Source organism: Elephantulus edwardii, unplaced genomic scaffold (genome assembly GCF_000299155.1).
Source record: "Elephantulus edwardii isolate Elephantulus edwardi_28Jun2011 unplaced genomic scaffold, EleEdw1.0 scaffold00024, whole genome shotgun sequence".
In the NCBI taxonomy this organism is placed as follows: Eukaryota; Metazoa; Chordata; class Mammalia; order Macroscelidea; family Macroscelididae; genus Elephantulus; species Elephantulus edwardii.
In genome coordinates, this window is record NW_006399774.1 from 21,030,502 (window position 1) to 21,042,526 (window position 12,025).

General features: G+C 53.9%; 1 protein-coding gene across 1 annotated transcript in view; it reads right to left on the reverse strand.

Moving 5' to 3' along the window:
- The window catches only part of PDE10A (phosphodiesterase 10A), a 323,659-nt gene extending 311,658 nt beyond the window's left edge, over nt 1-12,001 (reverse strand). The window contains exon 1 of the mRNA XM_006882827.1: nt 11,905-12,001. Coding sequence (XP_006882889.1) covers nt 11,905-11,971 — 67 coding nt within the window. The 5' untranslated portion in view covers nt 11,972-12,001. The remainder of the gene's footprint in view (nt 1-11,904) is intronic.
- Nucleotides 12,002-12,025: the final 24 nt, after the last annotated feature.

Consider the following 12,025-nt stretch of genomic DNA (forward strand, 5'->3'; position numbering starts at 1 on the left):
GCACACACCGACTCACGCATGCACACACTCCCATGCACAAACATCTGCCTTCACACACCCTCACACATGTCCAGTCATCGCACACACCGACATTCGCTCACACTCACGTGTGCACACACATGTACACAGCCGTCTCACGCATCTGCCTTCACACACACTCACACACATCCAGTCATCACACACACCGACATTCGCACACTCACATGTACACACACATGTCCAATCACAGTCATCTCACACACCAACATTCGCTCACACTCACGTGTGCACAGACATTTACACAGCCGTCTCACGCATCTGCCTTCGCACACCCTCACTCATGTGCACACACCTCAAATATGCCCTCTGGAGCAGCTCTCTTCCCAATAAAGCATCTGAAAGAAGTTCAGCTCCTACAATGTCAGGTGTCTCACTGCCCTGGAGACAATGGCACAGTGGATGTAGCATTCACCTACTAACTGAAGGTTCATGGTTCAAACTCACCCATAAGCCTGAAAAGAGGAGGCAGCCTGCTTCAGTGACGAGGACAGGTGCAGACACCCTGAGAGGTGGTTCGCTGTCCTGTGGGATCACTGTGTGTAAGACCTTACAGGAAAGGTGTTTATTTTGTGGAGAAAATAAGAGTAAGTAGCATTCCTACCAGAGTGTGACTCAAACACAAAAAGCCCTAAAGATTCTGAAACCATTTAGTGAGGATGCATTAGAAAATATATTTGTACAAAATGCAAACAAAATGTTTAAATGATGCAGAAAAAATGGCAGGTTCCCTAGTGAGGGGTCATCTGAGGAAGAGAAGAGTCACAGAAGAGGCCAGCATGGGACAGAGGTGGTCACACTGGATGGTAAAGCAAATGCCCTTCGATGCACAGATCTTCCCAGAGGCCCAAGAAGCCGCAGCAGGTACATCCAGTGTCCAGTGCAGGGTAAGGAGGACCAGGATCCAGCTTCTACCCACCCCAAGACAGACAACACCAACAACCGGGATGTTCCCCTGACGCCCAGCACACGCCAACAGGCAGGGATCCCAGTGAGTCCACAGTTCTGCAATAGGGTCCCCAGCTGGGGTTCCCCAGGAACAGACACAGCCTAAGACCAGGGTGCCCAGGAGCCAGGGAGCACTCTGAGACGCCAAAGCAGAAGGCTGGCACTTAAGGAAAGGAAAAGTTTTTCACAAAACCCAGTAAGGAGGAAGGAAGCAGCAGCTAAAATAAAACCCACGACGGACTAGAAGGAAATAATATTAAGTGATAAGACAAAGAGAAATGTCAACGTTATAAGCAAAACACAGGAAGATAAGCAGAATTGAGGGACGGGAGCCAAGGGCTGAGAAGTGAGGCTCTCTGAGAAACCCACCCAGACAGCACAGAAGAGGGGAAGGCTGATTCACCCCAAACCAGGGAGGAGGAGCAGACCTCCAGGGGCAGCACCTCCTCTTCCAGAAGGCGGGTGTGAGGACTCCCAGCCCTGCAGGTCCATCCCAGGTGAGCCAACACCCCGGTGCAGGGAGTGGACTGTTCCCTGGGTCCCCTCCAAACCACAGCCCCAGTCAATGATACCAAGGCCCTAACACAGTGGTGTCAGGAGTGACAATGTCACTGGGACCACACGCTCACTCCCTCGACAGACAACAGCAAGGAGGACAGGGGGTTTCCTGCCAAAATGTAGTGATTTCTCCCAGCTGAGGCGGGCTGGTGCACCCTGGGATGGATGGCTCACAGACAGCCTGCAGCCGGGAAAGCCACATCCTGGACCTCTCATCCCCTCCTCTCCTGTCAATGGTGTGTGATGTAAAAGGAGGTGATGAGAGAGCGCTGAGGGGAACTGATGCGTGCGATTTTCTCCCTTAATATTCACGGTTTGACATTTTGAGATCTTGTGTAGGAGCAGCCAGTGGGAGGCTGAAGAAGACAGAACTGGAGGAACAAACTTGAGGGGCGTGAAGAAGAAAACTCAGATCTCAACAGGAGGGTAACAGACAGGCATCTGCAGGGGAATCACACCGGGGAGCAGGTACAGCGGCTGCAGGTTTCCTGAGAGGCTCTGCAGCCTATTGGAGTTTTCCAAAAATTCTGTTTTTTAATAGGTAACAGATAACATGATTAAGAATCAAAACAAGTCTAGAAAAAGGTACACACCGTGAAGTTTTCCTACAACCTCTGCTCCTCACTCCCTCCAGTCCCCCGCCCCGCAAGGGCAAGTGCGTGTTCTCAGGATCTCCCTATGACAAGCTCTCATCACTCCCGGTGATGTCAACCTGCCTTTCCACATCTGGTACCGGAAGGTCTTCAGGATGACAGCTCTAACCCTGCGAACATCCCTGAACTAAGCCCTGGGACAGGCTGAGCTTGTTGGCAGCATTTCACCTCAAGCGCGCTGCAAAGTATTCCCTCTCTCACTCACGTGGCATCTGGCCTGAGCGTGAATTCATCTGAGCAGTAAAGGGCCTGAAGGAGTGGCACTTACTCACTCATGGAGAACATGCAACTTTTCTTTTCATTTTTTAAAAAATGTATTCATTGTTGTACATTTTCTCCCCCTCCCTTAGCTCACCCTGCAATGCACCCATTGTTCTAGATTATTCTCACACATATAATAGTGGTGGTGGTTGTTGACTGCCTTCAAGTCGAGCACAACTCATAGCGACCCTATGAACAAAAGGCCTGAAGCCCCTCTACAACTATCGACAGTTATCAAAGTTCATAGAGTTTCGGAGGCAAGTTGTTTAGGAAGTGGATACCACTCCTGCTTCCAATTACATATAATACTTAATCATATTTCTTTCACACAGTTCTTCTCCTCATCGGTTCTAACGCAGTGTTCTCTATCTACCCGCTCTTTCCCCAATCCCTCTCTGTCCTCCAGAAATGCTCAGACAACAGACTCCACCAGGATCGTGTGACTAGCTGCCTTCTCCAGAATTTTCCAGAGTCCAGTGAAATGGCTGATATTCTTGCAAACCCTGCTGCTGTGAAGGGCACCTTGCCATCGCCTTTATCTCACCCCGAGGGAGCTGGCTAGCTACTAGGTTAAGAGCCAACTATCTTCTCCTCGCCTACACATCATCCACTCACATCCCCTCGCTACTTCTACTAGACTTTGGTTCTTTTCCTTAGCCTTTCCTAAACCACACCAAAACCAAGCCCACAGACAGCAAATTCACTGCCGCCCATGCAGACCCCCCTCAGAGCTCCTCGGCTGCTGATCTGACCAAGTAGACGACCCCAGCCTTCTCTAACCGACCAGCTGGGTTTGAACCGTCAACACTCCACTTAGTCCCCCCAGGACTTAACCTCGGGCCTCCACAGCCCCTTAACCATTCCCAGGAACTATTTACACTCTAAGAAGGTCAGCTCTATGCTCTGATCCCAGCTTTAAGTCTTTTCCTTCTCGGGCAGCGCCTGCAAGGGAACCTCAAATTCTGAAACACACAAAGTAAGGCGGCAGAGACAAGGTGGGGTGGGCACAGCACCGAGACCCTCAGGAGACCAGGCCTAGTGTCAGGGCCATAAAGAAGGTTTTCTTTAGATGTTTTATTAACATTTTCTCTACTACTTCTGGATTCAGAGTCATGCTTCAAGTCTCTCCCCACCCCAACGCCAGACAGGAATGGCTTCAGATTTTCTTCAACTGGCTTCTTTCTTTAACACTATCTGACCCACGTGAAATGCATCCTCACTTCCAGGAGGGACGACGACCTGACTTTTCGCCCCCTGACTGCCTGCGGTTGACAGTCCTGTCCAGTCCGCTCCAACGTGTCGGGACATCATGCCCAGCAGGACCAACCTCTGTCCGACTACACCCCACGCTCAGTGTCTCCACGATCCTACGGTTCTGCGGCCTCTGTGCCAGCCCAGCTCCCCGAGGCCATCGCTTCTGTCAATACTCAGCAAGTACAAGCTTGGTCAAGGACTGGCCTCTCCTGGCCACATACCTGAAGGACACGCGTCTTCCCACTCTCCCTCTGAGGAGCAGTCTCGAACACTCCTTCCAAGACCTACCAGTCTCACGGTGGTAAACAAGCTTTGCCAACACCACAGTGCCAGGTGTCAATTCTTCTAGGTGACCACTTGGTTTTCCCGGACCAGAAATGGAATAATCTGTTGTCCTCTCATTCTACGACACTTTTAAAACATACTAAGTTCTTTTATGTATCTGGGTCTGTTTTATGAGTCTTCTGTGGTATCCATTTGTCTGTGTATTCACACACCAGAACCACACTGTTATAACTATCCAGGTTTTTAAACTAAGCCTCAGTTGTGAGAAAGAAACACTGTTGCTGTTGTTGCTGTTGTTATGTGCCGTCCAGTCGCCTGCAACTCATAGCGACCCTATGTACAACAGCCCTAAACTCGGCTCTGTCCTGTGCCAATCGCACTGTCTCTGACACTCCCATCCCGATTACCCCAGTCACGGAATCAGTCCACCTCATAGAGGGTCTTCCCCTCCTGCGCTGTCCCTCCACCCTCCCAAGCATGATGTCCCTCTCCAAGGACCTGTCCCTCCTTGCAACATGTCCAAAGTATGTCAGACAGAGCCCCAGAATCCTTGCCTCCAAGGAGCAGCCCGGTTTGACCATTTCCAGGATGAATCTGTTTGTTTTCATAGCAGTCCATGGTACCCCCAATACTATTCTCCAGCACCACAGCTCAAAGGCATCAATTCTCCTTCTATCCTTCTTAGTCATTGTCCAACTCTCTGATGCATTAACAAGTGATAGCAAAGACCATGGCCTGCATCAGGTGCACCTTAGTCTCCAAAGAGACACCTTCAGTACTTTGGAGAGGTCCCTAACAGCAGACTTTTCCATGGCAATACGTCTTCTAATTTCCTGGCTGCAGGTGCCAAGAGTGTTGACTGTGGAGCCAAGCAAACGGAAGCTGTGAACAATCTCAATCTCTTCATTAGGTGATACTTGTAACCATGAGAAACGAACCTTTAATCTGTCTAATAGACACAAAATGATGTATTTAATAATGAGAACAGGTCATTATCCTAAAAAGGGCATGGGGACTGATTGATAAAGAATGAGTTTAGAGAAGAGGGAACTGAACTGGAAGGAGAGGTGGGCAGGAAGCAAAGTGCAACAATGAATAAATGGAAATCCAAAATCTCTGTAAATGTTCACTAAAATTAATACAATTTTTTAAAAATTTTAAAAAAGAATGAGTTTAAACATCAGCTTCTGCTCCTAAGAGGAAAGTCAAGGTTTTCTGTCAACCAGAGTTATAAGAGAGAACTGACAAACTCAGAGACACATAGTAACCAAGATCTTTGGCATATCATTTTAAGATATACATTTTGTACTGCCAAGCCAAAGGTAGGCAGTTCAAATCCACCAGCTGTTCCTCAGGAGAAAACAGGCAGCCTCCACTCAGGCCACTGACTGCCCAATGGAGGACCAGCTGATCCTTCCAGCTCCACAGCAAGTTGGATTGAGGTGATAAAAATACAACCAAAAGAGAAAAATAAAACGGCTTCACACAGAGTGTGATCGGAATTCCACACGACCCACGTTCACGGCCTCCTCACCAGCACCATCGCTAAACTCCACCCTCCAGCCAGAAATCCTGAATTCACTTCCTGGCTTTTGTTTTTCAGCCAAGGGAACCAGTCTTCACCCAGAACTGCTTCTTACCCCTGCCAACCTCCAAAAGTCCAAATATGCCTGTAGTTTTTATAAACAACTCATCCTGTCCGAGCAAGGGTGATCGTTTCTGCACTTTGGATGCAACATTTTCTCTCTGCTGGTGCAAACGACGCTAATAGCCCAGCAAAAGTCTCTGTGGTCATTCCAACTAGAAGCCCAGGTCCCTGACCCAGAGACGGCTTCCTGGCGGCCCAAGCCCTGGCCACCGCTGCCAGTATACAGACAGAGCCACCACGGCTACAAGTCGTGCCCGAGTCACATGGGGATGCAATTCATTAACCCATCGAAGTTATAAGTCACATCAGCAGAATTTAGTAACTTGGCATCAATTTCATGATTCCTCACCCGTGAGAAAAGTCACTGTGTCACAGTCCTCCTGAGACGCTTGAAGCACCTGTGCCCAGGACAGGCTCTGTGCCGTGACGTGCTGGGACAATCAGTGCCAGAGCCCAGCCCCAGGACAGACAGGCTCAGGGAGAGGCTGCAGGTAGACAGCCGTGTGGGCACAGAACGGAGGGACAGGCCACAGCTGGGCAGCAACAAGGCTGCCAGGGGTCACCAGGAAGTTCAGAGTGGCAGGAACGCCGGTGTACTGAGTCTGACTTTGGTTTCTAAATTCCATTCTTTTACAAATTGAAGGCCCATGGCACGCCCACACAGAGCACAGCGCCGGGGACCGTTTTCCAGTTATGTGTGCTCACTTCATGTCTCGCGCTGTTGTTGTGAACTGTGAGGTCAGAACCAGCCCACAGCTGACCCTCTGAGCTCTCAGAGCCAGTTACGTGCACAGAAGCCCATCCTCCCACAGAGCAGACGATGGATTAGAAGCACGTGCCTGCAGCCTGGCTGCACAGCGCTTTACCACTGGGCCACCAGAGGCCCTGGAGAGTGTCTCACAGGCTCTTAGCCACCCGACAACGGCCAAGCGCACCGCTGTCAATCCTGGCTCAGCGACTCACCAGGGCTCCAAGGCTATAAATCGTTATGGGCTGACTCTGCCAACGTGCCAATCTTTCTCCCTGGAGCAGCTGGTGGAGGCGAAGCGCTGGCCTTTGGTTAGAAGAGCGACATCACACACGGTGACTCCCCGGCCATCGCCACACTCACACTGGAGTCAACGCACCGCTCACACACCACTGACTTCCGAGGCTGTAAATCACATGCAAGGCGGCTTCCCAGCTTCCTTTCCCCGCCTGCTGGTGGGCTCAAACCTCCAGAGATGTGGTCTCTCGGTGAGCAGGACAAGCCTGTGGACTGACCACTACAGCCCCCTGCCAGAGGACGCTGTGGTGTTGTGTGCTGTCAAGTCACAACGGACTCACAGCTGACCTTCCAGCAGGTTTTCAGAGGCTTTAAATCACATGAGAGGAGACTGCCCTGCTTTATCACACAAAGCAGTTGGTGGATTCGAACCGTGTACCTTTGGGATGGCAGCACAACTTCTTACCACTAAGCCACAGTGTTTCTTTAATACAGTACAGTATCAACAACACTGTTACGCACAGGAGTTGTTCATAGGCCCTCCTGCACTGTGACAGCTGCTTTACGGCAGTGAGTGGTGGCTCTGTAGAAGCAGCTAGGGGCTGCCTCCACCTGACCTGAGGAGAGAACGTGAGAAAGAGACACGGACGTGAGGCAGAGAGCAGCCTCAACACGACACAACAGGAGCTCTGCCTACCCTGTGGCCAGGAGAACACACCAGGGAGAGCGCTGTCCTTAAACAGACCCTCACTGCCCTTGACCTTGTCTGCACCCTCTTTGGCATGTCTGGCCTGACACAACTGCTGTCCCTAATGGGTGAGTAGCTGGGTCACAGACGACATGCAACAAGCACCTTATCTGAGCCCATTCAGTCCCTGAACCCTTCACCAGGAGAAGAAAGTAGGGGGCTGGCCCTTCAGGCTACGTGCCCATAGCCCCTTGGACCAGGAGGAATCACCCACCAAAAATCTCTACTCTGTGGCCCTCAGCACATGCTGCCACCCTGCCAGGTCAGCTGTCTGCCTGAACCCCACCGCTCAGTGCACAGCAAACACCCCCGTCCCCAACACCCTGTGCATCCCAGCCTGCCAGACACGTCCTCCTGAAAGCATCCCCTTTCTGCAACTCAGGGTACCTGTTTACTTCAATGGACGTGCTCCCTCAGTGCCTGCACCCCACAACGGACAAAGCATCCTGAAGTAAGGTGGAAACCACCAGCTGCTCAGTGGGAGAGAGACAAGCAATCTTTTTCTGTGTGATTTACAGACTGAGAAAACCCACAGGAGGGTCAGCTGTGAATCAGTTCCTAGTCAAAGGCAACAAATGGGAGAAAAGTGCAACAATGAATGAATGGAAACCCTACGTCTCTGGAAACTTAATCATTAAAATTACTTAAAAAAAAAAAAAAAGAAAAGAAAGGCAGAGGGCTCTCTAGAAGTCAGCAGCTGTCCGCAGGGCTCTGGCTAGTCAACCTTCCGGGCTCTGCTGGCCTCCAATGGGATCATCTTCCCTTTGGGACCCACAGTTCACTCCTGTCACCTTGTCATGGGCCCGACAAGCCCACCTGCCTCTTCTCCTGCTTGACCACCAGCCCCACTTTCATTAGGGAGGAAAGGAGGGAGGGAGTGGCCAACAACATTCCTTAGAAGCATCAAAACTGAAAATACTCATTTGCCTTCGCATGGTTTTGCCTTCGCGTGGTAACTGACCCAGAGTCGACCCCAGTAGCTTTTCAGAGGCTGTAAACCCCACAAAAGGCACTTGTTCCTCGTTCTCCCTCAGAGCAGCTGATGGACTTGAACCTCCTTGCCTCTGGGTTAGGAACACAAAAACCAGGGATGATGAGTCTCCCTTTCTGGCTTTGGTCCGGTCACCAGGAAATGCCAATTATTGGAAAAGGCCAAGAAAGTGAAGCCCACTGTTGAGGCAACGTGACTGCCTAGTGACCCTCGCTGACTTTCCACATCATGCTGGGAGGACAACATGGTCATGGTCAGCACGAACCATGGTCCAAGAAACCAGGGGAAGCCAATGACATGCCGGACACAGCGGCTACCACACTGGCCTTAGCCCACCATCGATGGCGAAGGTGGCCCAGGACTGGCCTGTCGGGAACAGAGCTCCGTTAGTCAGATGATGAGGACGAGGTGTTCACTCACTTCTCAGCCATCCCCATCCACCTAACCCCCGTCTGCATTCACGCCTGGCCCTCCTTGCGCCCCTCAAGAAAACAGCTGCCCCTTCCAGCGTGCAGCCTTGGTGTGTCCACAACCATCTCTCCTGGCTGTCTTCCCTAAGCTTGTTCATCTCTTCAGCTTACTTCTTCCAACTCCTTCACCTCAACGTACACATCCTCCAGGCTGTCCTCCAGGCTGTCCTCAACAGTGGTCCTCCCTGTCCCTCACAGCCCCATCCCTCTCCTGCACCCATAGCCTCTGTGGGCGGAGGTCACTCACTGCATTCCAAATGCATGAACTTACTGGGCTTCTGTGACATCCGGTCTCCTCCTTCCAGAAGCTCCTCCTGGGAACCCCATGTCTGTTCCATCTTCCCTGTGCACCCCTCCCAGGGTCCCTGAGTGCTTCCTCTCCTTCAGATCTCTTCTGGCTTCTTCTCACTCTGCATCTTCATCTCGAAGGCTCGGGAACGCCTCTGGCTTCAGCTCCACCTCAATGCTGCAGACTCGGAGAGCCGTCTCTAGCGCATCCACAGAGAACATGTCCAGAGGCCAACTTTCCAGGACTTCCCAGCCTCTACATCCCTCCAGTCCCTCACGGCCTCCATCCCTCCAATACCTCACAGCCTGCACATCCCCGCAGGACCTCCTGCCTCCATCCCTCCAGTCCCTCACAGACTCAGTCCCTCCAACACCTCACAGCCTCCACATCCCCGCAGGACCTCCCAGCCTCTACATCCTTCCAGCATGCCAGTCTCTCCGACTGCTGTTTATTGAGCAATCCCATCTGCGTTCCCCGGAAAACTCAACAGTCACGAGGAGCAGCTGTGTTCACTCGCTGGGACACCGACCTTCTGACTCTAACTTCCAAACATACAGGATCTCCCCTCCTGTCTTCATCAGCCCTGCCTCCAGGCTCTACCATCCACCTGTCTCTTTAGCATCTCCACTACAATGCCCCTCCGACTGAACACCACCAGATCGACCCCTGACCCCAGCCCACCCTCACCTCCAAGCTCAGGCCCTCACCTCAGCCGATGGAGCACCATTTACCCACCCACGCCTGGCTGGGCCAGGACTCTAATCCTGATTTTCTCGTTCCACATAGAAAAGTTCAAAAGAGACTAGACCAGAAAGATTTTCAAGCCAAGAAGCTGTACAGGTTGTTCCCACTCCTTCCTATAAGGGGAACCGTGGATCCACAGAAACTTGGGGCACAGACGCGCTCCTACCTTTGGATACTCCACATGGGAATTCAGGAGACCTGCTCCCACTCAGACTCCAGGCTAGGGGCTGGGGACCTGGCATAGATGGTGACAGGTCTGGTTTCTGGGGAGATCAGCTTCTCTACCTGCACAAAGGTCTCCTCCAGGCCCCTGCCCTTCCCAGGTTCTCTTTCTCTAAAGGCGAAGTCTGATGTGGCTCCGTCTCAGGTCATCTTCACCCTGAGGCCCTCTGGGGCTACACTTCACCCCACTCTCAGAAAACCTCACTCCTGGACCCCTGACAAACAGACAGAACAGCTGAAGACACAGAGATGCCTCCCAGGCTACACCTTGCACCCCCTCCCATGGCCTTTGCCCCCCAGCAGGCCTGAATCCTGCTCCAGAGTGAGCTCTTTTATCCTAATCCCACTTGAGGTCACCTGGGGAAAGTACTGAGGCTTCAGGAGGGGTCTGTTGTTCATTAAGAAATTCACAAGTGTGACAGGAGGAGGACCACAGCCAAGCTAGCCCTCATCAAAGCTGGTGGAGAGCCCCTCGCTGGTCTCTGATGACTTACTTGGAAACCAACAGAGCAAGACCTCTGTCACCCAGAGGCCAGGGCCAAGAGGCTCAGCCACGGCTACTCCTGCCTTCACCTCTGCCCACAGCTCGAAACTGTACCCTCTAAAAGTACCTGATGAGGAGACACAGCTGCAGGGACCGGAAGGTGGCCTGGGCCCTGTCTGAAGGGCTTGCTTCCAGCGAGGAGCACCCAGGGGTCACACCAGAGCGGACCTACTCCAGGCTACGCACCTGGGACACGTGGAACACAAAAGCCCTCATGGCGAGAATGGGCAAAGGGACAATGAGCTGGTGGGGCCAGAAAGCGAGGTCCTAGGACCCCAGAGGGCAGAGGATCTGGGTGGTTCACCAGTGTGGCCAATAGTGGCCTGCTTCACACAGGGGGTGGTTCTCCACCGGGTCACTGTGGGCCCCCTCATCTGGCCACCACTCTTGGCAGTGCTGCCGTGGGCTCCTTCTACAAGCATCTCGGTCTCTCCCTTCTGCCCACTCTGGCCTTGGCCTGGGTGTCCCCTCTGTGACCATCCCTGTCACCCCTGCACGGTGGCATGGCTGGCTAAGGGCGCGCCCATCAGGTCCGATGGCCACTTAAACCCTGGACTCATTGTCATTCCCCCCCCACTGGGTACCAGCCGCGCAGAGTGCCATCAGTCAGCCATGCAGGGTGGCTTTGTCCTCGCTGGGCACGTCCGCATCCTGCTTCGCTCCCACTGATCTGATGTCTGTCCCAAACGTGGTCCATGGAGGGCGGCTGGGACCGGACAGCGCCCAGGCGAGCGGCAGGGGGAGCGGGTCTGCGCCTTTCCAGGCCGCGCGCGCTCCGGCCCCACTTCCTTGCCGGCCAGGGGCGCTGGTGGCTGGCCCCAAGGGAGGTGGTGTGCGCCCTCCCGGCGGAGACCCGCTCAGAGCCCAGCTAGCGGAGCTGTAGCCGCGCCACCCACTGCAGGGCGAGCTCGGCCAGAAACGGCGGCCGGACCGGAGCGGGGCGCGGTCCCGGTCCCTGCCTGCCCGGCTCCGGCGCGGCTTCCCGTCTTTGGCGCGAAGGAGGGCCGCCCGGGCTCCTGCCCCAGCTCCGTGCTCCGCGCTCCCGCGCTCCCCGGCTTCCCTTCTCCACTGCCCCGGCTCCCTCTCCGTTCCCGCTCCGCGCGCTGCACCACGCGGCCGCCGCGCACGCGGCCCGAGGCCGGGAGCTCGCAGCGGACCCCGCCGCCCGCCCCGGCCTGCGCGCCTCCCGACGCCCGGCTCCGAAGGGAAGGGCGCCCTCCCGGCCGGCTGGGACCGGCGCCCCGAGCGGCTGCGGAGCCAGCACTTACTGGGGCTCAGGAAGCACTCGGTGAGCCTTCGGAAGCAGCTCGCGTTCGTGGAGGGTCCATCTTCCATGTCGGAGCCGAGGAGCAGCGGGGCCGCGGCCACAGCCAGGCCGACGCCGCGGGG